The sequence below is a fragment of the Ranitomeya imitator genome, chromosome 1 (genome assembly GCF_032444005.1).
Source record: "Ranitomeya imitator isolate aRanImi1 chromosome 1, aRanImi1.pri, whole genome shotgun sequence".
Classification (NCBI taxonomy): domain Eukaryota; kingdom Metazoa; phylum Chordata; class Amphibia; order Anura; family Dendrobatidae; genus Ranitomeya; species Ranitomeya imitator.
In genome coordinates this window covers 554,621,939-554,644,115 of record NC_091282.1, presented here as the reverse complement: position 1 = coordinate 554,644,115, position 22,177 = coordinate 554,621,939, and the positions used below count along the sequence as shown (strand labels likewise).

At 44.4% G+C, this 22,177-nt stretch overlaps 1 protein-coding gene across 6 annotated transcripts in view; it reads left to right on the top strand.

Annotated features, from left to right (window-relative positions):
- EPS15L1 (epidermal growth factor receptor pathway substrate 15 like 1) overlaps positions 1 to 22,177 on the top strand; it is a 393,851-nt gene that overhangs the window by 201,987 nt on the left and 169,687 nt on the right. For all 6 annotated transcript variants that reach the window (XM_069767732.1, XM_069767729.1, XM_069767731.1 and 3 more), the window contains 3 exons: positions 7,574 to 7,738; positions 11,968 to 12,097; positions 12,188 to 12,336. In XM_069767732.1, coding sequence (XP_069623833.1) covers positions 7,574 to 7,738; positions 11,968 to 12,097; positions 12,188 to 12,336 — 444 coding nt within the window. The remainder of the gene's footprint in view (positions 1 to 7,573; positions 7,739 to 11,967; positions 12,098 to 12,187; positions 12,337 to 22,177) is intronic.

Below are 22,177 nucleotides of genomic sequence, written 5' to 3'. Positions count from 1 at the left end.
CGCTTAGTTAACCGATGTTTACCCTGGTTACCAGTGAAGACATCGCTGGATCGGTGTCACACACGCCAATTCAGCGATGTCCACGGGAGATCCAGCGACGAAATAAAGTCCTGGACTTTCTTCAGCGACCAACGATCTCCCAGCAGGGGCCTGATCGTTGGTCGCTGTCACACATAACGATTTTATTAACGATATCGTTGCTACGTCACAAAAAGCAACGACATCGTTAACAATATCGTTATGTGTGAAGGTACCTAAATAAAAATAAAGTAAAAAAAAAAATAGTTTTTTTTTAAAAATATAAATGTTCAAATCAACCACTGCTTTTCCCATTTTAACCCTTTAGCGACCGCCGATACGCCTTTTAACGGCGGCCGCTAAGGGTACTTAAACCACAGCGCCGTTAATTAACGGCGCTGTGGAAAAAGTGAATAGCGCCCCCCAGAGTCGGATTTTCTCCGGGGTCTCGGCTGCCGGGGGTAGCCGAGACCCCAGAGAACATGATTCGGGGGGTTTTGTACCGACCCCGCATTTGCGATCGCCGGTAATTAACCGTTTACCGGCGATCGCTAAAAAAAAAAGCGATTTTTTAAAATTTCTCTGTCCTCCGATGTGATTGCACATCGGAGGACAGAGAAAAGGGGTCCCAGGTAGCCCCCCAATACTTACCTATCTCCCCCGATGCTCCTCGTGGCTCCCGGTGGGCGCCGCCATCTTGAAAATGGCGGGCGCATGCGCAGTGCGCCCGCCGGCCGGCCCCGCGAGAATCTTTGGGGTCTCGGCTGCCGGGGGTAGCCGAGACCCCGAAGAGCATGATCGGGGTCGGTTTTACCGACCCCTGTTTTGGGATCGCCGGTAATTAACTGTTTACCGGCGATCGCAAAAAAAAAGTAAAGTGTAATTCTCTGTCCTCTGATGTGATCGCACATCAGAGGACAGAGAAATAGGGGGATTCGGGGACCCTGCCATACTCACCTGTGTCCCTGGATCCTCCTGCTGCTCCTCCTTCATGGCCGCCGGCAAAAGAAAATGGCGGGCGCATGCGCAGTGCGCCCGCCATCTGTCTCCATCTGCTGGCCGGCAGGAGAACAGCAGTTGGGGCTAAAATTAGGGTTACGACTAGAGTTAGGGTTAGGGCTAGGGTTAGGGTTAGGGTTGGGCCTAAATTTAGGGTTAGGGTTGGGGCTAAATTGAGGGTTGGGCTTCTTTCACACTTACGTCGGTACGGGGCCGTCGCAATGCGTCGGCCCGACATACCGACGCATGTTGTGAAAATTGTGCACAACGTGGGCAGCGGCTGTAGTTTTTCAACGCATCCGCTGCCCAATCTATGTCCTGGGGCGGAGTTACGGCCACGCATGCGCGGTCAGAAATGGCGGATGCGACGTACAAAAAAAACGTTTCATTGAACTTTTTTTGTGCCGACGGTCCGCCAAAACACAACTGATCCAGTGCACAACGGACACGACGTGTGGCCATCCGTCACGATCCGTCGGCAATACAAGTCTATGGGCAAAAAATGCATCCTGCGGGCACATTTGCAGGATCCGTTTCTTGTCCAAAACGACGGATTGCGACGGATGCCAAACGATGCAAGTGTGAAAGTAGCCTTAGGGCTAGGGTTAGGGTTGGGGCTAAAGTTAGGGCTAGGGTTGGGGCTAAAGTTATGATTAGGGTTTGGATTAGGGTTGGTATTCGGGTTAGGGTTGGTATTCGGGTTAGGGTTGGCATTAGGGTTACGCTTGGGATTAGGGTTAGGTTTGGGATTAGGGTTAAGGTTAGGGTTGTGATTAGGGGTGTATTGGGATTAGCGTTAGGATTGAGGTTAGGGTTGAGATTAGGATTAGGGGTGTGTTGGATTTAGGGTTTTGATTAGGGTTATGGTTAGGGTTGACATTAGGGTTGTTTTGGGGTAAGGGTTGTGATTATGGTTAGGGTTAGTGATTAGGATTATGGATCAGGTTGGGATTAGGGTTAGGGGTGTGTTGGGGTTAGGGTTGGAGCTAGAATTGGGGGGTTTCCACTGTTTAGGTACATCAGGGGGTCTCCAAACACGACAGCCAATTTTGCGCTCAAAAAGTCAAATGGTGCTCTCTCCCTTCTGAGCTCTGCCGTGCGCCCAAACAGTGGGTTACCCCCACATATGGGGCATCAGCGTACTCTGGATAAATTGGACAACAACTTCTGGGGTCCAATTTCTCTTGTTACCCTTGTGAAAATAAAAACTTGGGGGCTACAAAATCTTTTTTGTGGAAAAAAATATATATATTTTTTTTATGACTCTGCATTCTAAACTTCTGTGAAGCACTTGGGCATTCAAAGTTCTCACCACACATCTATATAAGTTCCTTGGGGGGTCTAGTTTCCAAAACAGGGTCACTTGTGGAGGGTTTCTACTGGTTAGGTACATCAGGGGCTCTGCAAACGCAACATAACGCCCACAGACCATTCTATCTAAGTCTGCATTCCAAAACGGCGCTTCTTCCCATCCGAGCTCTGCTGTGCGCCCAAACAGTGGTTTACCCCCACATATGGGGCATCAGCATACTCAGGATAAATTGGACAACAACTTTAGTGGTCCAATTTCTCCTGTTACCCTTGTGAAAATAAAAACTTGGGGGCTACAATATCTTTTTTGTGAAAAAAAAATATTTTTTATATTCACGACTCTGCATTCTAAACTTCTGTGAAGCACTTGGGCATTCAAAGTTCTCACCACAAATCTAGATAAGTTCCATGGGGGGTCTAGTTTCCAAAATGCGGTCACTTGTGGGGGGTTACTACAGTTTAGGTACATCAGGGGCTCTGCAATCGGAACATAATGCCCACAGACCATTCTATCAAAGTCTGCATTCCAAAACGGCGCTCCTTCCCTTCCGAGTTCTGCCGTGCGCCCAAACAGTGGTTTACCCCCACATATGGCGCATCAGCGTACTCGGGATAAATTGGACAACAACTTTTGGGGTCCGATTTCTCTTGTTGCCCTTGTGAAAATAAAAACTTGGGGGCTAAAAAATCATTTTTGTGGGAAAAAAAATATTTTTTATTTTCACGACTCTGCATTCTAAACTTCTGTGAAGCACTTGGGCATTCAAAGTTCTCACCACACATCTAGATAAGTTCCTTGGGGGGTCTAGTTTCCAAAATGGGGTCACTTGTGGAGGGTTTCTACTGGTTAGGTACGTCAGGGTCTCTGCAAACGCAACATAATGCCCGCAGACCATTCTATCAAAGTCTGCATTCCAAAACGGCGCTCCTTCCTTCCGAGCTCTGCCGTGCGCCCAAACAGTGGTTTACCCCCACATATGGGGTACCAGCATACTCAGGACAAATTGGACAACAACTTTTGGGGTCCGATTTCTCTTGTTGCCCTTGTGAAAATAAAAACTTGGGGGCTAAAAAATCATTTTTGTGAAAAAAAAAATATTTTTTATTTTCACGACTCTGCATTCTAAACTTCTGTGAAGCACTTGGGCATTCAAAGTTCTCACCACACATCTAGATAAGTTCCGTGGGGGGTCTAGTTTCCAAAATGGGGACACTTGTGGGGGATTTCTACTGTTTAGGCACATCAGGGGCTCTCCAAACGCGACATGGCGTCCAATCTCAATTCCAGCCAATTCTACATTGAAAAAGTAAAACGGCACTCCTTCTCTTCCAAGCTCTGCGGTGCGCCCTAACAGTGGTTTACCCCCACATATTGGGTATCAGCGTACTCAGGAGAAATTGCACAACAACTTTTGTGGTCTAATTTCTCCTGTTACCCTTGTGAAAATAAAAATTTGTGGGCAAAAAGATAATTTTTGTAGAAAAAATGCGATTTATTTTTTTCACAGCTCTACATTATAAACTTCTGTGAAGCACATGGGGGTTCAAACTGCTCACCACACATCTAGATAAGTTCCTTAAGGGGTCTAGTTTCCAAAATGCTGTCACTTGTGGGGGGTTTCCACTGTTTAGGCACATCAGGGGCTCTCCAAACGCGACATGGCATCCAATCTCAATTCCAGCCAATTCTACATTGAAAAAGTAAAACGGCTTTATGACAACTCTGCTTTTCCAGCAGGGCTGAATAGAGAGACATTTCTAAATAAGAGAAAAGACTCCAAACCCATCATCCATGATTACTTAAAAGAAACTGGGATGAAGTCCCTTCGGGAATTATTCCCGGAGGAAGAATCTCACTCTACCGATTGGTTCTTCTATGAACAACTAAAAAGTTATATCCACTCAATCTCTAAACAAACCAATATCTACAGGCCGCTAACTCCCTTTGAGATGCTTTGTACATCAGCAAACCCCCCGGATCATACTGTCTCGCTGTTATATAAAATTTTCCAAGAGGGGAGGGCTCCACTGCAGGGTTGGCCATTGTTTTTCTCGAAATGGGAGGGCAATCTGGGAAGGCCCTTGTCATCTGAAGACAGGGAAAAAATTCTTCTCTTCTCTTCCAGATCGTCATTATGCGCGGTATCACAGGAGAGGAGCTATAAGATTCTAGCAAGATGGTATAGATGCCCCGCCATGGTGCATGCGGTGTTCCCCACGACCCCTGACACTTGCTGGAGATGTTTAAAGGAAATAGGCTCTTACATGCATATCTGGTGGGATTGCCCCCCCCGTAAAGGATCTGTGGTTGGCCGTCTTTGAACTTCATAATAAGTTGTCTATCACACAGATCCAACCTTCAGCAGGTCTAGCATTGCTGTCTCTATGCGACCTATCAATATCTAGATTCAAGAGGGGTATCCTCAGACACTTTCTTACCGCAGTCAGAAATCTAATCCCTAGGTTTTGGAAACAAGAAAAATTTCCTACCCGTACAGAATTTGTGGCAGAACTTAATAGCATCTATAGAATGGAGCAGTTGATAAACCAGTCACCAGGTAACGTAGAGAAAACCTACAACATATGGGCCCCTTGGATCGCTTTTAGGGAAACTCCTGAACTGGATCTCTGGGTTTCCAGAACCCGACACACTATGTAGCTTATTGTCGTATGCCTTCGGGCCGTTTCTCGGCATGTATCCTGTCCGCTAGGCTACGGGGGTAGCCACACTCCTTCCCTGAATTCCTCACCCCCTCAACTACCCTTCTCTTCTCCTTCTTTCTACCCTCTTTTCTTCCCTCTATCTTACTTTCTATGTTTGTCCTCCTCATATCCAGTTTTACAGATTACACATATTATATTTTAAATATTTACAAAGGAAGCTCAGAATTGTTACCAACTATCCCGGTAGTTCTTTAATGTTAATTCATAATTTCGGGATAGTCAAGAGCATTATTAATCAGAAAAGTATATCGCAAGAGATAAATGTAACTATGCTCTTCTTGTTTGACTTAAAATTATTGCCTATCATTGCACTGATTTATAAGTTTGTACGGTTTACCTTTATTCTTTACTGCTGTGACCAATAAAAATGATTTATACGAAAAAGTAAAACGGCTCTCCTTCACTTCCAAGCTCTGCGGTGCGCCCAAACAGTGGTTTACCCTCACATATGGGGTATCGACGTATTCAGGAGAAACTGCACAACAACTTTTGTGGTCTAATTTCTCCTGTTACCCTTGTGAAATTAAGAATTTGTGGGCGAAAAGATCATTTTTGTGTAAACAAAAGCGATTTTTTATTTTCATGGCTCTACGTTATAAACTTCTGTGAAGCACTTGGGGGTTCAAAGTGCTCACCACACATCTAGATAAGTTCCTTAAGGTGTCTAGTTTCCAAAATGGTGTCACTTGTGGGGGTTTCCACTGCTTAGGCACATCAGGGGCTCTCTAAACGTGACATGGCGTCCGATCTCAATTCCAGCCAATTCTGCATTGAAAAAGTCAAACGGCGCTCCTTCACTTCTAAGTTCTGCGGTGCGCCCAAAAAGTGGTTTACCCCCACATATGGGGTATTGGCGTATTCAGTAGACATTGCATAACAAAATTTATGGTTACATTTCTGTTTTTACACTTGTGAAAATTAAAAAAAATGGTTCTGAATTAAGATGTTTGCAAAAAAAAGTTAAATGTTCATTTTTTCCTTCCACATTGTTTCAGTTCCTGTGAAGCACGTAAAGGGTTAATAAACTTCTTGAATGTGGTTTTGAGCACCTTGAGGGGTGTAATTTTTAGAATGGTGTCACACTTCGTTATTTTCTATCATATAGACCCCTCAAAATGACTTCAAATGTGATGTGGTCCCTAAAAAATGGTGTTGTAAAAATGACAAATTGCTGGTCAACTTTTAACCCTTATAACTCCCTAACAAAAAAAATTTTGTTTCCAAAATTGTGCTGATGTAAAGTAGACATGTGGGAAATGTTATTTATTAACTATTTTTCGTGACATATCTCTCTGATTTAAGGGCATAAAAATACAAAGTTTGAAAATTGCAAAAATTTTCGCCATATTTCCGTTTTTTTCATAAATAATCGCAAGTAATATCGAAGAAATGTTACCACTAACATGAAGTACAATATGTCACGAAAAAACAATCTCAGAATCAGCGGGATCCATTGAAGCGTTCCAGAGTTATAACCTCATAAAGTGACAGTGGTCAGATTTGCAAAAATTGGCTTGGTCATTAAGTACCAAATTGGCTCTGTCACTAAGGGGTTAAATAAAGAAAACAGCATTCTACATCCATAAGAATCTGATATATAAAATGAATTATCCTTATCAGTAAATGTTGTAATGAAAAGAATAATCAAAATGCCAGAAATGTCTTTTTGGTCACCAGTCCTGCCAAAAAAAATCCAATAAAACAAGATAAAAATGTCGTATGTAGTCAAAAACGATGTCAATAAAACCCGTCGGCTTGTCTGTAAACAAAACAAACAAACCCCAAGCTCTCAACCAGCTAAATTGACGAAAAGACAAAAATGTTATAGTTGTCGTAAAATGTTGACACAGTCTCCACATATTCCCTTTGACAGTATCCATTTTGTCTGCATTGTTTTTTGCTTTAGTAGCATTCAAACATCCTCACACTGCTGGACGCACAGTGACTCTAATAGTGCTGGCTATGTAGGGCTTCATTAAAAGGAATCTGTCAGCAGGGTGTTGACATGTTATCTGAGGATAACATTAGGTAGTGGCTGAGACACAGAATTTAGGGATGTGTTACTTATTAAGCTGTGTGCTGTCTGCTTTTGTTTCCATACATTTATTGTTTTATCACCAGGAGATTATCACTGTCCAGACTTGCCTTGCTCCCTTGTACCAAGTGTTCTGACCACACGCCTCCTCTGAACTTGCTGTCCATATACAATGACACAGAAAGCTGTGGTGTGAGTGAAGTTAGTTTTCTCAACTTGGCTACATATAAAACCACTGATTGTGTCACAACTGCTTCACCCAGTAAAGTAAGCAATACATTACTGGAATCAGCGTCTCTTTTCCTATATCATGCTGCTCTCAGATGATGTTGCAAAAACCTGCAGACAAATTCCTTTTATGTCAATGCCAAGGTAATGATGCCACAACCTTCACTGCTTCAGATGTTGGGGGGCACTGAACGGCATTCATTGCATGTTCTCTACAACTTATTAGTCAGTAAATGTGTTTTTAAATTCCTTTTCCAGGCTCGAAGTAAATTGTCACAGCTTCAGGAGAGTCAGCAGGAAATGAACAAAACTATTGAACAATACAACAATGCACTAAACGGAGACCATGGAGGAAGTATGAATAACTTATCTGATGTTGAGGCCTATTCCTCAAGAGAGAGGTTGGAGCTTTCCACGGCAGCGGTAAGAAGGAGAACTGGTTCAAGACCTACAGAAAATGGTTTGTGGTAACCAACATTTTTCAATGATTTCCCCATTGACTAATGGCTCAGTTTCTCTGCTCTTGGTCTGTTGTAGGCCCAAAATCGGGGGCCATGTGATGGCTGCAGTATGCATAGAGCTGTCTATATTTCCATTTTATTCTTCATTGCATTGCTACCCTAATGATATTACACTGTGTATGATCCTTTCTCTGTTGTCACATTAATATAATGTTTTAATAAATTTTGTTCAGCACATATTCGCACTTTATCAGACTTCACAGTTCAAGTATATCATTTTACTGTTTAACTTTGGCAAGATATATTTCTGTTGCACTTTTTTTCATGAATGAGGGCTATATAGTGGCATTGACACATTTATATTACTGATTTAAAGACTTTTCTTCAAACATTGTTTTTGCATCTTCGTCTTGTTACATGTTTAGATCTTTGCACATAGTAGGGTTTGATATTTGAGTAATGTTTCCTTGGATATTGGTTTAAATAGTGTATTTTTTGAGTGACCAGCTAAGGGAAAGGTGGTTTAGTATTTCAATATTTTAATAGCTCTCACCCATTTTATTTTGAGCTTCTATGTCATAGCACAATGATTGCAGGTAGTCAGTGGCTTGTTTTTGATGTGACTTGTTTGTTCCCCCTCTTTGGGGCTATTAAGGACCATTCAAGCATTTTTTTCTTATTTCACAGCTGGAGTGGTGTCACTAATGCCCCTAGTATTATACTTACCAGCCACGGTCCTCTGTTATCTGTACTGCTTGGGTCCTGTTCTCTAAGCTGTGACCTGCCAGATCGCTACAGTGTTTGCCTCTCAAGCCGGAAGTTAATACTCAATGTAAGTGTATGAGAGCCCGAACGAGGTTCTCATCGACTTATATTGAGAGCTTGTGACCGTAGCCGCGCTGGGAAGAGCAGAAGATGACGGCTATTACTAGAGCAGCAAACTTAGATTCGTGATACCACTCCAGTGATGAAACTTAACAAAAATAACACAACATAAAATGCTGGAGTGGTGCCTTATAGGTTTATAAATGATGTTTTTTTGCTAAACTAATAAAGCTATTTTGCTATACATATTAAGTGCACGCCTCTCCTTACATGTGCCTTTTTTTGTGTTTCGCTATAATTGGTTTTTTTTTAGCACATTGGTTGTATCATTGGTTTACTATTTTCAGTAGTGCACATTTTCTTTTCTGTTTTTAAACCCAATAATAGACAATTTTTTTTAGGTGCTAACAGATCCTCATTCGAGATAATCTGGTTATTAATATTATTAGACATTTTTATAGCGCCATTTATTCCATGGCGCTTTACGTGTGAATGGGGCAAATATAGGCAAGTACAATAAACATAAGTAAAACAAGGCACACAGGTACAGGAGGAGAGAGGACCCTGCCCTGGTATATAGGTTATTTTATTTTCCGAGACCCATAGCCTTTCATTTTTTAGGATCTGGGGCTGGGTGAGGGCTTTTTTTTTTTGCATATCTTTGTGTGTGTGTGTGTATATATATATATATATATATATATATATATATATATATATGCATATATGTATATATATAGATGCATGCATGCATGCATGCATACATACATACATCTATAATATAACGCTTGGAGTGTCACTCTGTCCGAAGCCTTTATAGACTGCGCAGGCGCGACGCTCCTAGCGTTACATTATAGAGTGTCAGGAAAAAAAAATGGCGCCGGAAGGCGCGGACTGCCGGGAGCAGGGGGTCGGGGGCAGGGGGACACCGTGCACATATTTGCACCATGATTATGCTGTGGCACTTCATGCCACAGCAATTTGTTACTTACGCCATTCCTTTCCGCCCATTTTCTTCGTCCTCCTGCTGCCGGAATCGGCGCCTGCGCAGTCCGCGCTTTCCGGCGCCATTTTCTTGAAGACACACTCCAAGACATAAAGTCAAATGGCGCTCCTTCCCTTCCAAGCCCTGCCATGTGTCCAAACATTAGTTTTAAAATATTAGTAAACATGAAAAAATCTTTTTCTGATGGTTTGTAATCATTCTCTCCTCGACTGAACCATATTCTAAGTATAGTATGAACCGTTGATTGTTGAACTTAAAAGGTTGCTCAGGAAAAGAGAGCGAGCACTTGCAAACTGACATAAGAATGAGCTGTCTTTCACTGTGAAATTATTCCGCCAGCTATGTCGTGATGCACAGACAATGTAGAAGTCAAACTGTTAAACATTTTTAACAAAACCGATTGCAAAAATAATTTTAGCCAAAGATGTCTACATTTAAAGAGAACCTGTCAGCAGGATTTTGCACAGTAACCTACAGACAGTGATAGGTCAGCGCTGTTATACTAATTAAAATGATACCTTGGTTGGTGAAATCCATCTTGTGGTTGTTGTTTAATCTGTATTTTCAGCTTTGAGCTAATGATATGTACACAAAAAAAAAATCAATTTGAAAATGGTGCCCGCCACGCCTGTGCAGTAGCACCTGTTGGTGTGTATAGAGATATAGCTGCTATTGCGAAGGCGGCCCCATGGAAAAGAAAAACAAATTTCCTCCTCCAAGACCAGGATGGGGATGATGTGGCAGTGCAGTCCAGGATGGTGATGAGATTGCCATTCAGACCAGGATGGGGATGAGGGGGCCATGTATACCAGAATGCGCAGTAGCAGCTATCTGTGTGTATAGAGATCCGATAGCTGCTATTGCGAAGGCGGCGCCATTTTGCTGGAGGGGCCATGCAGAGCAGTATGGGGATGAGGAAGCCATGCAGACCAGGATGGGGATAAGGAGCCATGCAGACCAGGATAGGGATGAGGAGGCCATGTAGACCAGGATGGGGATAAGGAGGCCATGCAGACCAGGATGAGGGGACCATGTAGACCAGGATAGGGATGAGGGGGCCATGCAGACCAGGATGAGGATGAGGGGCCATGCAGACCAGTATGGGGATGAGAAGGCCGTGCAGACGAGGATTGTGATGAGGTGGCCGTGCAGACCAGGATGGTGAGGAGGAGGCCGTGCAGACCAGGATGGGGTTGCGGGGGCCATGCATAACCAGCTTGTAATGGAGGCAATACATTATCCCAGTTTTTTGTAGTAATATATGGTGCTTCGGCTTATACTCGAGTATATACGGTACGTGATTTTTGTAATTTTATTTTTTATCAGTAACTGGGCCTTGCTGTACATCTAAATTTTAAATAAAAAAGAGGAAAGAGAAAAAAGCAAAAGCAGCACCAGCAATATATCTGGGTGCCGTTCCATTCAGGCAAATACCAAAGCTTAAAATATATAAGTGAGAGAGAGAATAAGACAGTATAATATATACTGTTTTTAAAATCATCCTGATATGATGTATATCACATGCTGTGTGCACTCGTATGGAATAAGGCTTAAGTGCTCCATATACAGTGGGCTCCGGCTGTGTAAAACAGCTAGTAACTGCTTGTAACTAGACCTGACAACGTTAAGTCTGATTAATGAAGTTTATTCTCTTTGATAGCCAAGGTCAATAGCATGCTCTCCTTTCTTCTCTTTCTTACTTGTATTTTTCACTTTGTCTGGGGCACTATATAGCGGTTGATAGTCGATTGACTTGGTTTTGTTTCCTTCCAGTCCTTGTAAGACACCTTTCACACATCAGTTTTTTGCCATCAGTCACAATCCGTTGAATGTTGAAAAAACGGATCCGGCGACTGATGCCTGCAGGATCCGTTTTTTTCTCATTGTATTAGAGACGGATTGCGACTGATGGCCTCACGTTTCATCTGTCGTTCGCCGGATCCGTCGATAATTGTTTGTCCGGCGGCTGGAGACAACAGAAAAAAGTAACATTTTTTGTGTACGACGGATCGGTCGCGTCCGTCGTTTGCTAGGATGGAAGCCTATGGCGCCGGATCCGTCAACTGTCAGAATCCAGTGACAGATTCAGTTTTTTTAACTGAGCATGCTCTGATCCAATTAGCTAGATCCACTAGTCGGATCTGTCGCATCAGTTTTTCACAATCTGCGACAGATCCTTCGAGCCAATGGATTGTGACTGACGGCAAAAAACTGATGTGTGAAAGGGGCCTAAGCAGTTTGAAAAACTGGAAATGCTTGAATGATTTGATCACAAACAGCCATCATTCTCATTTTTCCTTTTTCACATCCCTCACATATTTTGTTGATTCTTCCTAATCATGAAATATGTATCTGTTTCTTAGGATGATCCATTCAAGAACAAAGCTCTTCTGTTCAATAGCAGCAACAATCAGGACATTTATTCTGATCCATTCCAAACTGAGGATCCCTTCACTTCTGACCCATTTAAAGGCGCTGACCCATTTAAGAGCAGTGAGTTCAGTGCATCTTCTTAGGTTCTTTTCCTAGCAGCACAAGGCGAATAGATTGTGGAAAATGAAGGTATCTTAAAATCTTTTTCAGATCCATTTGGTGATGATCCATTTAAAGAAAGCGACCCATTTCATGCTCCTCCTTCAGATGACCCTTTCCATAAGCCAAGTAAAGGTGATCCTTTTTCTACTGATCCCTTCACTAAGAATAATGTCCATTCGATGACACTGCCTTTAAAGGTGAGACATGGCCACTAAATGTATTTTTTTCTGCCTATAAAGTAGTGAATATTACATGGAGATAATCCATTGAAAGTCAGCCTGTTTGTTGGGCTCTCCATGCATGTGTCGTGACTGTCACACAGCCGCGACACATACAGCTGTGGAGCCGAACAGCTGATCAGCAGGAGCGATCCAGAAAGCCAGGTTCCCTATGCAACTTATTTGGTAAGTGCTATAGTTTGCCAAATAAGCCCTGACCCGATCAAATTCGCTTATCTCTAGTCATGTGATCGGGGCGCCGATGGGCGAGCTTAATGAGGCACTTCTGGCTAGCTCGTGTTGAATCTGCACTGTTAACTGATCGAGGCACTTGATGGCTTATTAAATCAGTCATCAAGTGCAAGGAAAAGGTGTGGGCTTGGCATTCAAGCCCACATCAAAGGCAGGGACACTACCTTTAACGTACATGTATGTCAAAGATAGTGAGGGGGTTACATGACAGGGTAATGCCCAATGAAACCTAGTAAAATATGGTATGCTTGGCTGAGCAGTCCCCAGATCTCATTTTCAAGGTTTCAAGACCTAGTTTTTGAGGAGATACCCTTCCTGGAATTGCCTATTATTTGACATGACTCTCTCGATACCAGTTTATCAGTGGTTATATACACTGCTCAAAAAAATGAAAAATAAAGGCAACACTAAAATACTACATCCTAGATATCACTGAATGAAATATTCTTGTTGCAAATCTTTATTTATTACATAGTGGAATGCACTGAGAACAATAAAACATAAAAATGATCAATGTAAATCAAAATATAAGTCATCAGAAGGAACCAAGTGCACCTGCATATGGTCTCACAATGGGTCTGAGGATCTCATCCCAGTTCCTAATGGCAGTCAGGGTACCTCTGGCTAGTACATGTGCGGCCTTCCATAGAAATGCCTCCAAATACCATGAATGACCCTCTGCCAAACCATATATAAAAAAAGGTTGCACTCTATCGTGCCAAAGCATGTCTAATAAGGAATACGTGAAATATGAATAGCAAAATGGCTTTGGAACATTAGGAAAATATTTGAGAGACGCTTTGCACAGAATTTGATCAACTAGTGTGAGCCCATCAACCATCGTCAAGGTGCTCTCATTAAAACTGATGGGTCCCTGACCTCCCTGTCCAAATGTGAACACTTACTGAAGGCCAATGTCTGTATGCCTGGGTGAATGTGGACACCTCTCTCAGCAATATATTGTGTATGGAGGTAGCTGCTCCTGGTATTCACCTATTCACACTAGTTTGGATGTGCCAGTCGTTTTTCTGTCACCACTGCCAAACCAGTCATGCTGGAGGATGTTGCAGGCAGCAGAACGTTCCCCATGTTGTCTCCAGACTCTGTCACATGTGCCAAGAGTGAACCTGCTCTCATTCGTGAAGTGCACAGGGTGCCAATGTCGAATCTGCCAATCTTGGTGTTCTCTGGCAAATGCTAATCGTCCTGCACAGTGTTGGGTTGTAAGCACAACACCCACTTGTTGATGTCGGGCCCTCATCCAAACCCTCATGGAATCTGTTTCTGACAGTTTGAGCAGACACATGGATGTTAGTGGCCTGCTGGTGGCCATTTTGCAGGGCTCTGGCACTGCTCCTCCTGTTCCTCCTTGCACAAAGTAGGAGGTAGGGCTCCTGGTGCTGGGTTGTTCTCCTTCTATGGCCCTCTCCATGCCTCATGCAACTGTACTTCTATGGATGAGATCAAAGACAAACAGCAAAAGTGACCAAAAAGGATGAGAACAGAGAAATGGTCTAGGGCCACCCCCCACGAAACCGCTCCTTTATTAGGGTTGTCTTGCTAATTATGCTATCATTTCTACCTGTTTTCTGTTCTATTTGCACAACAGCAAGAGAAATTGATTCACAATCTGTGTTGCTCCATAACTGGACAGGTTGATTTTACAGAAGTGTGACTTACTTGGAGTTAGATTGTGTTGTTTCAGTGTTCTCTTTATTTTCTCTAATCCTCTCCACAACAGCACACACAGGAGGAAGTTACCTCCCCATTCTTATTAGGGACAGGAAACACAAGAGGTTTAAATAGCCCTCCCCCTCCCTTCATCCTCAGTATTTTTCCTGTCCCTAAGAGATGAAGAGGTTTCTTTCTGAGGTAAGGGCCAGCGAACAGCCACTCTTGTAATTTACCTTTAGCCGGTCAGACTGGGTCGATCGTCCGCACCTTCCTCACTGAGCCGCTTCCACCCTGGAGCGGGACTGCACTATCCTCCAGCGCCTGTCAGGCAATGCTAGATGGTGAGAAGTGGCTAGGGGCTTCCCATAGCCCCCCAGCAGAATAGATTATTTCCCCTCGCACCAGTGAAGCTGGCGATGTCTTCCTGAGGTTCTCTGGCAAGCACATAGGAAGTGACGCTCACCGCCGAGTCAGTTAAGTGCGACATCACTTCCGGCATACAGTGGGTATGGAAAGTATTCAGACCCCTTTAAATTTTTCACTCTTTCTTTCATTGCAGCCATTTGGTAAATTCAAAAAAAGCATTTTTTTCTCATTAATATACACTCTGGATCCTATCTTGACTGAAAAAAACCCAGAAATGTAGAAATGTTTGCAAATTTAATAAAAAAGAAAAACTGAAATATCACATGGTCATAAGTATTCAGACCCTTTGCTCAGTATTGAATAGAAGCACCCTTTTGAGCTAATACAGCCATGAGTCTTCTTGGGAATGATGCAACAAGTTTTTCCCGTCTCCCATGACAGCACACCTGAGAGAGGGATCCGCCCAGTCGGGACAGGAAACCTACTGAAATAAAAGGGCGGTACCTCTCCCTCGCTTCAGTTGGGTTTCCTGTCCTGACGGGAACCCTTGTGCTGAATCACGGCGGTACTTTTTTGTTTTTGTTTTTATTTTTTTCGTTCATAGAAGATCCACTTACCCACTCCCGTCCCGGCACTTGAAGAGCAGGCAGGACGCCTGTTGGTCGGCCTTCGGGACGCTGGTAGCGCCGTCCGCAGATCCTTCGGGCTCTTGCGCACGTGCGGGCGTCGGTCCAACGCAGTCCGGATCTCTGGAGCCATTCTGCGGCTGCCACGCCGCTCTCTCCCCCTCTGCTGGAGCGACTTCCGGGTGCGCGGCTGGCGTTCAGCGCAGAGCACGCTGGGAATGGGCGTGCCTGCGTGACGTCAGAGAGGTGCGCCGGATCCAAGATGGCGGCGCCCATGGTTTGAAACGCCGGTAATTACGTGAGCTCTCCGGCGGTGTTCTGGAGGGGGAGAGGAGCAAGAATTGTTACCGGAAGAGGCGGGGAGCGCTGTGGAACGAACCCTTATTAAGGGGGTGGCTGCAATAGATCGCTGCTCATTCCCATACAGTCCAGAGATGGAGGGTATGGAGCAGCAGCAGCTATTACAGCAGCAGCAGCAAGAGCCCTTATCAGGCGATACATCTGCTCGTCATCATCCTAAGAAGAATAGCCGCTCAAATGGAAGGAGCAGCAATCATCCTAGTCGGACGTCTCAGGACTCTTCGACATCCAGGAGGAATGTTCCCCGTGCTCCCAGTCCGCCTCGGAATCCGGTACCCTTTATGGTCAGCGGGTGGTGAGTGATCTACGTGAATGTCACCCTGGTGGTAATGGGCTACATTTTCTGTTTACTTGGCAGGCGCCGAGGAAGGCTAGTTCCAAGACAAAGAATAAATAATGTGCCCTCTGTAATGTCCCATTGGCAGTTCAGTGGCAGAAAAGTCTTTGTGTAGATTGTATTCAGAAGAAGACCCCTGACTTTGCCTCTAGTCTTAGAGCAATAATCAGAGCCGAAGTACAAGACTCTGTTAAAGCAGCCCTTAAGAAAAAGGGTAGTAAACACCCTGAACCAGTTTCGGCTTCTGAGTTATCTCCTTCTGATGAGGAAGGTCAGGAGGAACCGTTATCTCCCTGCTCCTCTTCTCCTAAGTCCTCTGACTCCTCTTCTGATAGTGATGTGGGGGGCCGTCCGTGCTTTCTTACTGAGAACACGGACAAGCTAGTAAAAGCCGTTAGAGCTTCAATGGGCCTTAAAGATGAGAAAGCGGCCAAATCCCTGGAGGACATAATGTTTGGGGGTTTAGAGGAAAAGAGAAAACGCACCTTCCCAGTCAATTCCAGAATAAAAGCCCTTATAGAAAAAGAGTGGAGGAAACCAGAAAAATCGGGTAATCTTCCCTCGGCTTCTAAAAGACGTTACCCCTTTGAGGATAAAGATTCAGAGACTTGGGATAAGGTTCCGAAAATCGATGGTGCGGTGGCTAGATCGTCTAAAAAATTATCCCTTCCCTTAGAAGATTCTGGCGTATTAAGAGATCCTTTAGATAAAAAAGCGAATGGGTTCCTAAGACACACCTGGGAAGCAACCGCAGGGGGCTTAAAACCAGCAATCGCAGGAACCTGTGTCTCTCGCTCCCTTATTGTCTGGCTGCAGCAGATAGAGGAGCAACTGAAGTCTAAAGCCCCGAGAGATGAAATTCTAACCAATGTAACTTTAGCTAAAGGTGCAGCTGCCTTCGTAGCGGATTCCTCTGCAGACTCTGTAAGACTGGCAGCTAGGGCTGCAAGTTTATCCAATGCAGCTAGACGTGCTCTCTGGTTGAAGGGATGCCCGGGGGATCTACCTTCAAAAAATAGACTTTGTTCTATACCATGTGACGGCCATTTCCTCTTCGGTCAAAAATTGGAAGACATTTTAGAGAAAGCAGGAGATAGGAAAAAGGGATTCCCTCGTTTTCCTGTGGACTTTAGAAGGCCTTATTTTCGGAGGGGCAAATTTAGTAGAGGCCGCCCCCCGGGAGATAGAAGGAATTGGGACTCCAGAGACAGAAGGGGATCTGGATACATGTTTAAAGGTCCCTCAACATCGGCGAAAAAGCCCTCCCAATGACGCCAGGCCAGAGGTGGGGGGAAGGCTTTCATCTTTTCTCCCAGCCTGGGTAGACATCTCCCCCAGTCATTGGACTCTAAAGGTCATCGAACACGGCCTAAGAATAGATTTTGTTTTTCCACCGCGACAAACTTTTGTTTTAACGCCCCAAAGAAAGACTCCAGAGGAGCAGCTAGCCTTGGAGGCATGTCTTTCCTCCGCTCTCAGAATGTAGTTATAGTTCCGTATCTGGACGACTTCCTCATAATAGGGAACTCATCAACACATTGCCAAACACAAATAGAACAAGTCATATCAACGCTACAGCGGTTGGGGTGGAAAATAAATCTTGCCAAATCAAGGTTGATGCCGGAGCTAGTGCAATCTTTTCTGGGTTTAGTCCTGGATTCCAGGCGTCAGCTTTGTCTTTTGCCAGAAAACAAGCTGATCAAAATTCAAAATCTTGTAGAGTCAGCAATTCATCACCCCACAATGACATTGAGAAGGGCAATGTCCCTGTTGGGATCTCTGACGTCCTGTATACCCGCAGTAAGATGGGCACAGTTCCATCTAAGACAATTACAATGGGAGGTCCTGTCAGCGCAGAGGTGGTTAAAAGGGCATTTAGAGGGAAAGCTACGCCTTTCATTAGAGGTAACAGATTCCCTAAAATGGTGGACCATAAGAGACCATTTGACATCAGGGGTCCAGTGGATAACGCCAATAGACCAGGTCATCACCACAGATGCAAGCGGTTCAGGATGGGGAGCTCATTTGGGGACACTCTCAGTTCAGGGATCTTGGTCCCATTTAGAATCACAACAAGCGTCAAACCTAAGAGAGTTGTGGGCTGTAGAAAAAGCTGTAAAACATTTCCTTCCCATCCTCCAGGGTCATCATACCAGGGTCATGTCGGACAATCACGCAGTTGTTGCATACATCAACCACCAAGGGGGGACGAGATCCCCTTCCCTGATGAAGTCAGCATCTGTCCTCCTACAACTAGCGGAGCGCCACCTACTATCCCTCTTGGCTCTCCATATAAAAGGGGTCGAGAATATAAAGGCAGACTACCTAAGTCGCAAAACACTGGCAACGAGAGTGGTGTTTGAATCCCCGAGTGTTTCAACAGATAGTGCAGGCTTGGGGCTTACCTGTGATAGATTTATTTGCCACCCTAAGCAACAGGAAGGTAGAGAGCTTCTGTTCACTAGATCCAAGAGAAAAACCCTTCGCGGTAGATGCTCTCCAAATACAATGGAATTTCAGCCTCGCATATGTGTTTCCACCAATAGCGATGATTCTGACGGTAGTAAGAAAAATCAGAATGGAGCAGGCGAGAGTAATTTTGATTGCTCCATTCTGGCCAAAAAGACCTTGGTTCTCCCTGCTGAGACAAATGTCAGTGACCGATCCATGGATTCTGCCAGAAATTCCGGACCTGCTTACTCAGGGTCCAATATGCCACTCTCAAGTGAAGGGCTTCCATCTTGCAGCCTGGAATTTGAGAGGGCATTACTGAGTAGGCAGGGGTTTTCACCAGGGTTAGTTTCCACCTTGTTAAAAAGTAGAAAGCCAGTAACATCAAGGATATATGGCAGAACATGGAAAAGGTTTCTGGAATTTTCGGGGCAACCTGTGGGGGACAGGGCTCCTGTGGGTACTATTTTAGAATTCCTACAGGAGGGGTTGCAACTAGGGTTAGCAACTAATACGCTCAAGGTGCAAGTGTCGGCATTAGGAGCCTTGTATAATTGTAATCTGGCCTCCAATAGATGGATGTCCCGCTTTATAAAATCATGTAGTAGGTCTAGACCAGTAATAATTCAGAGGGTTCCTCCATGGGATTTGAATCTGGTGTTAGAGGCTCTGACTAGTGATCCATTTGAACCCTTGCAGGAGTCATCAATAAAAATACTTACTCTTAAGACTGTACTTCTGGTAGCGTTGACATCAGCCCGTAGGGTGAGTGACTTGCAAGCCCTGTCCATCTCCCCTCCTTACACGCAGATATTTGATGACAGAGTAGTGCTCAGACCGGATCCGGCATATCTGCCGAAAGTAGTTCTTAAATTCCATAGGAGTCAAGAAATTGTGTTGCCCTCTTTCTGTAATAATCCTAAGAACCCAGGGGAAGAGAAATTTCATACGCTTGATGTAAGGAGCTATTTTACAGTATACAGTGGGGCAAAAAAGTATTTAGTCAGTCAGCAATAGTGCAAGTTCCACCACTTAAAAAGATGAGAGGCGTCTGTAATTTACATCATAGGTAGACCTCAACTATCGGAGACAAACTGAGAAAAAAAAATCCAGAAAATCACATTGTCTGTTTTTTTATCATTTTTTTTGCATATTATGGTGGAAAATAAGTATTTGGTCAGAAACAAACAATCAAGATTTCTGGCTCTCACAGACCTGTAACTTCTTCTTTAAGAGTATCCGCTTTCCTCCACTCATTACCTGTAGTAATGGCACCTGATTAAACTTATCAGTATAAAAAGACCCCTGTGCACACCCTCAAACAGTCTGACTCCAAACTCCACTATGGTGAAGACCAAAGCGCTGTCAAAGGACACCAGAAACAAAATTGTAGCCCTGCACCAGGCTGGGAAGACTGAATCTGCAATAGCCAACCAGCTTGGAGTGAAGAAATCAACAGTGGGAGCAATAATTAGAAAATGGAAGACATACAAGACCACTGATAATCTCCCTCGATCTGGGGCTCCACGCAAAATCCCACCCCGTGGGGTCAGAATGATCACAAGAACGGTGAGCAAAAATCCCAGAACCACGCGGGGGGACCTAGTGAATGAACTGCAGAGAGCTGGGACCAATGTACCAAGGCCTACCGTAAGTAACACACTACGCCACCATGGACTCAGATCCTGCAGTGCCAGACATGTCCCACTGCTTAAGCCAGTACATGTCCGGGCCCATCTGAAGTTTGCTTGAGAGCATTTGGATGATCCAGAGGAGTTTTGGGAGAATGTCCTATGGTCTGATGAAACCAAACTGGAACTGTTTGGTAGAAACACAACTTGTCGTGTTTGGAGGAAAAAGAATACTGAGTTGCATCCATCAAACACCATACCTACTGTAAAGCATGGTGGTGGAAACATCATGCTTTGGGGCTGTTTCTCTGCAAAGGGGCCAGGACGACTGATCCAGGTACATGAAAGAATGAATGGGGCCATGTATCGTGAGATTTTGACTGCAAACCTCCTTCCATCAGCAAGGACATTGAAGATGAAACGTGGCTGGGTCTTTCAACATGACAATGATCCAAAGCACACCGCCAGGGCAACGAAGGAGCGGCTTCGTAAGAAGCATTTCAAGGTCCTGGAATGGCCTAGCCAGTCTCCAGATCTCAACCCTATAGAAAACCTTTGGAGGGAGTTGAAAGTCCGTGTTGCCAAGCGAAAAGCCAAAAACATCACTGCTCTAGAGGAGATCTGCATGGAGGAATGGGCCAACATACCAACAACAGTGTGTGGCAACCTTGTGAAGACTTACAGAAAACGTTTGACCTCTGTCATTGCCAACAAAGGATATATTACAAAGTATTGAGATGAAATTTTGTTTCTGACCAAATACTTATTTTCCACCATAATATGCAAATAAAATGTTTAAAAAACAGACAATGTGATTTTCTGGATTTTTTTTTCTCAGTTTGTCTCCCATAGTTGAGGTCTACCTATGATGTAAATTACAGACGCCTCTCATCTTTTTCAGTGGTGGAACTTGCACTATTGCTGACTGACTAAATACTTTTTTGCCCCACTGTATATCTCTGACTAGTCAGTGGAGGAAGGATCAATCACTATTTATAGCTTTCCAGGGTAGCAGGAAGGGATATGGGGTATCCAAGGGTACTATTGCTAGGTGGATTAGGGAGGCCATTTCCTTATCCTATGCTTCTCGTGGTGCCCCGATCCCTGAAGGCATCAAGGCTCACTCTACCAGAGCCGTGGCTACTTCCTGGGCAGAAAAAGCAGAGGTATCGATTGATCAAATCTGTAAGGCCGCTACCTGGTCCTCACCATCTACCTTCTTTAGACACTACCGGCTAGATCTATCCTCCTCAACTGACCTTACCTTTGGTAGAAGGGTGCTGCAAGCGGTGGTCCCTCCCTAAGGTGTTCCTTTCTCCAAAAATCTCTCAGGTGTGCTGTCATGGGAGACAGGAAAACACCAAGGTTACTTACTGGTAGCCGGTTTTTCCGGAGCCCATGACAGCACCTGTATATTCCCTCCCTTCTTTTTCACCCTTTCGGTGTGCACTTTTTAGTGGGTGTTATTTATTATTACAATGTGGTGGTAGATTGCCATGTGTACTAACCAAGGGGCCTCTCATGCTCTGAAAACCAACTGAAGCGAGGGAGAGGTACCGCCCTTTTATTTCAGTAGGTTTCCTGTCCCGACTGGGCGGATCCCTCTCTCAGGTGTGCTGTCATGGGCTCCGGAAAAACCGGCTACCAGTAAGTAACCTTGGTGTTTTCACACCTGGATTTGGGGATCCTCTGCCATTCTCCCTTGCAGATCCTCTCCAGTTCCATCAGGTTGGATGATGAACGTTGGTGGACAGCCATTTTCAGATCTCTCCAGAGATGCTCAATTGAGTTTAGGTCAGGGCTCTGGCTGGGCCAGTCAAGAATGATCACACAGTTGTTCTGAAGCCACTCCTTTGTTATTTTAGCTGTGTACTTATGGTCATTGTCTTGTTGGAAGGTGAACTTTCGGCCAAGTCTGAGGTTCAGAGCACTCTGGAAGAGATTTTCATCCAGGATATCTCTGTACTTGGCCGCATTCATGTTTCTTTCAATGACAACCAGTCGTCCTGTCCCTGCAGCTGAAAAACACCCCCATAGCATGATACCACCACCATGTTTCACTGCTGAGAATGTATTGGACAGGTGATGAGTAGTGCCTGGTTTTCTCCACACATACCACTTAG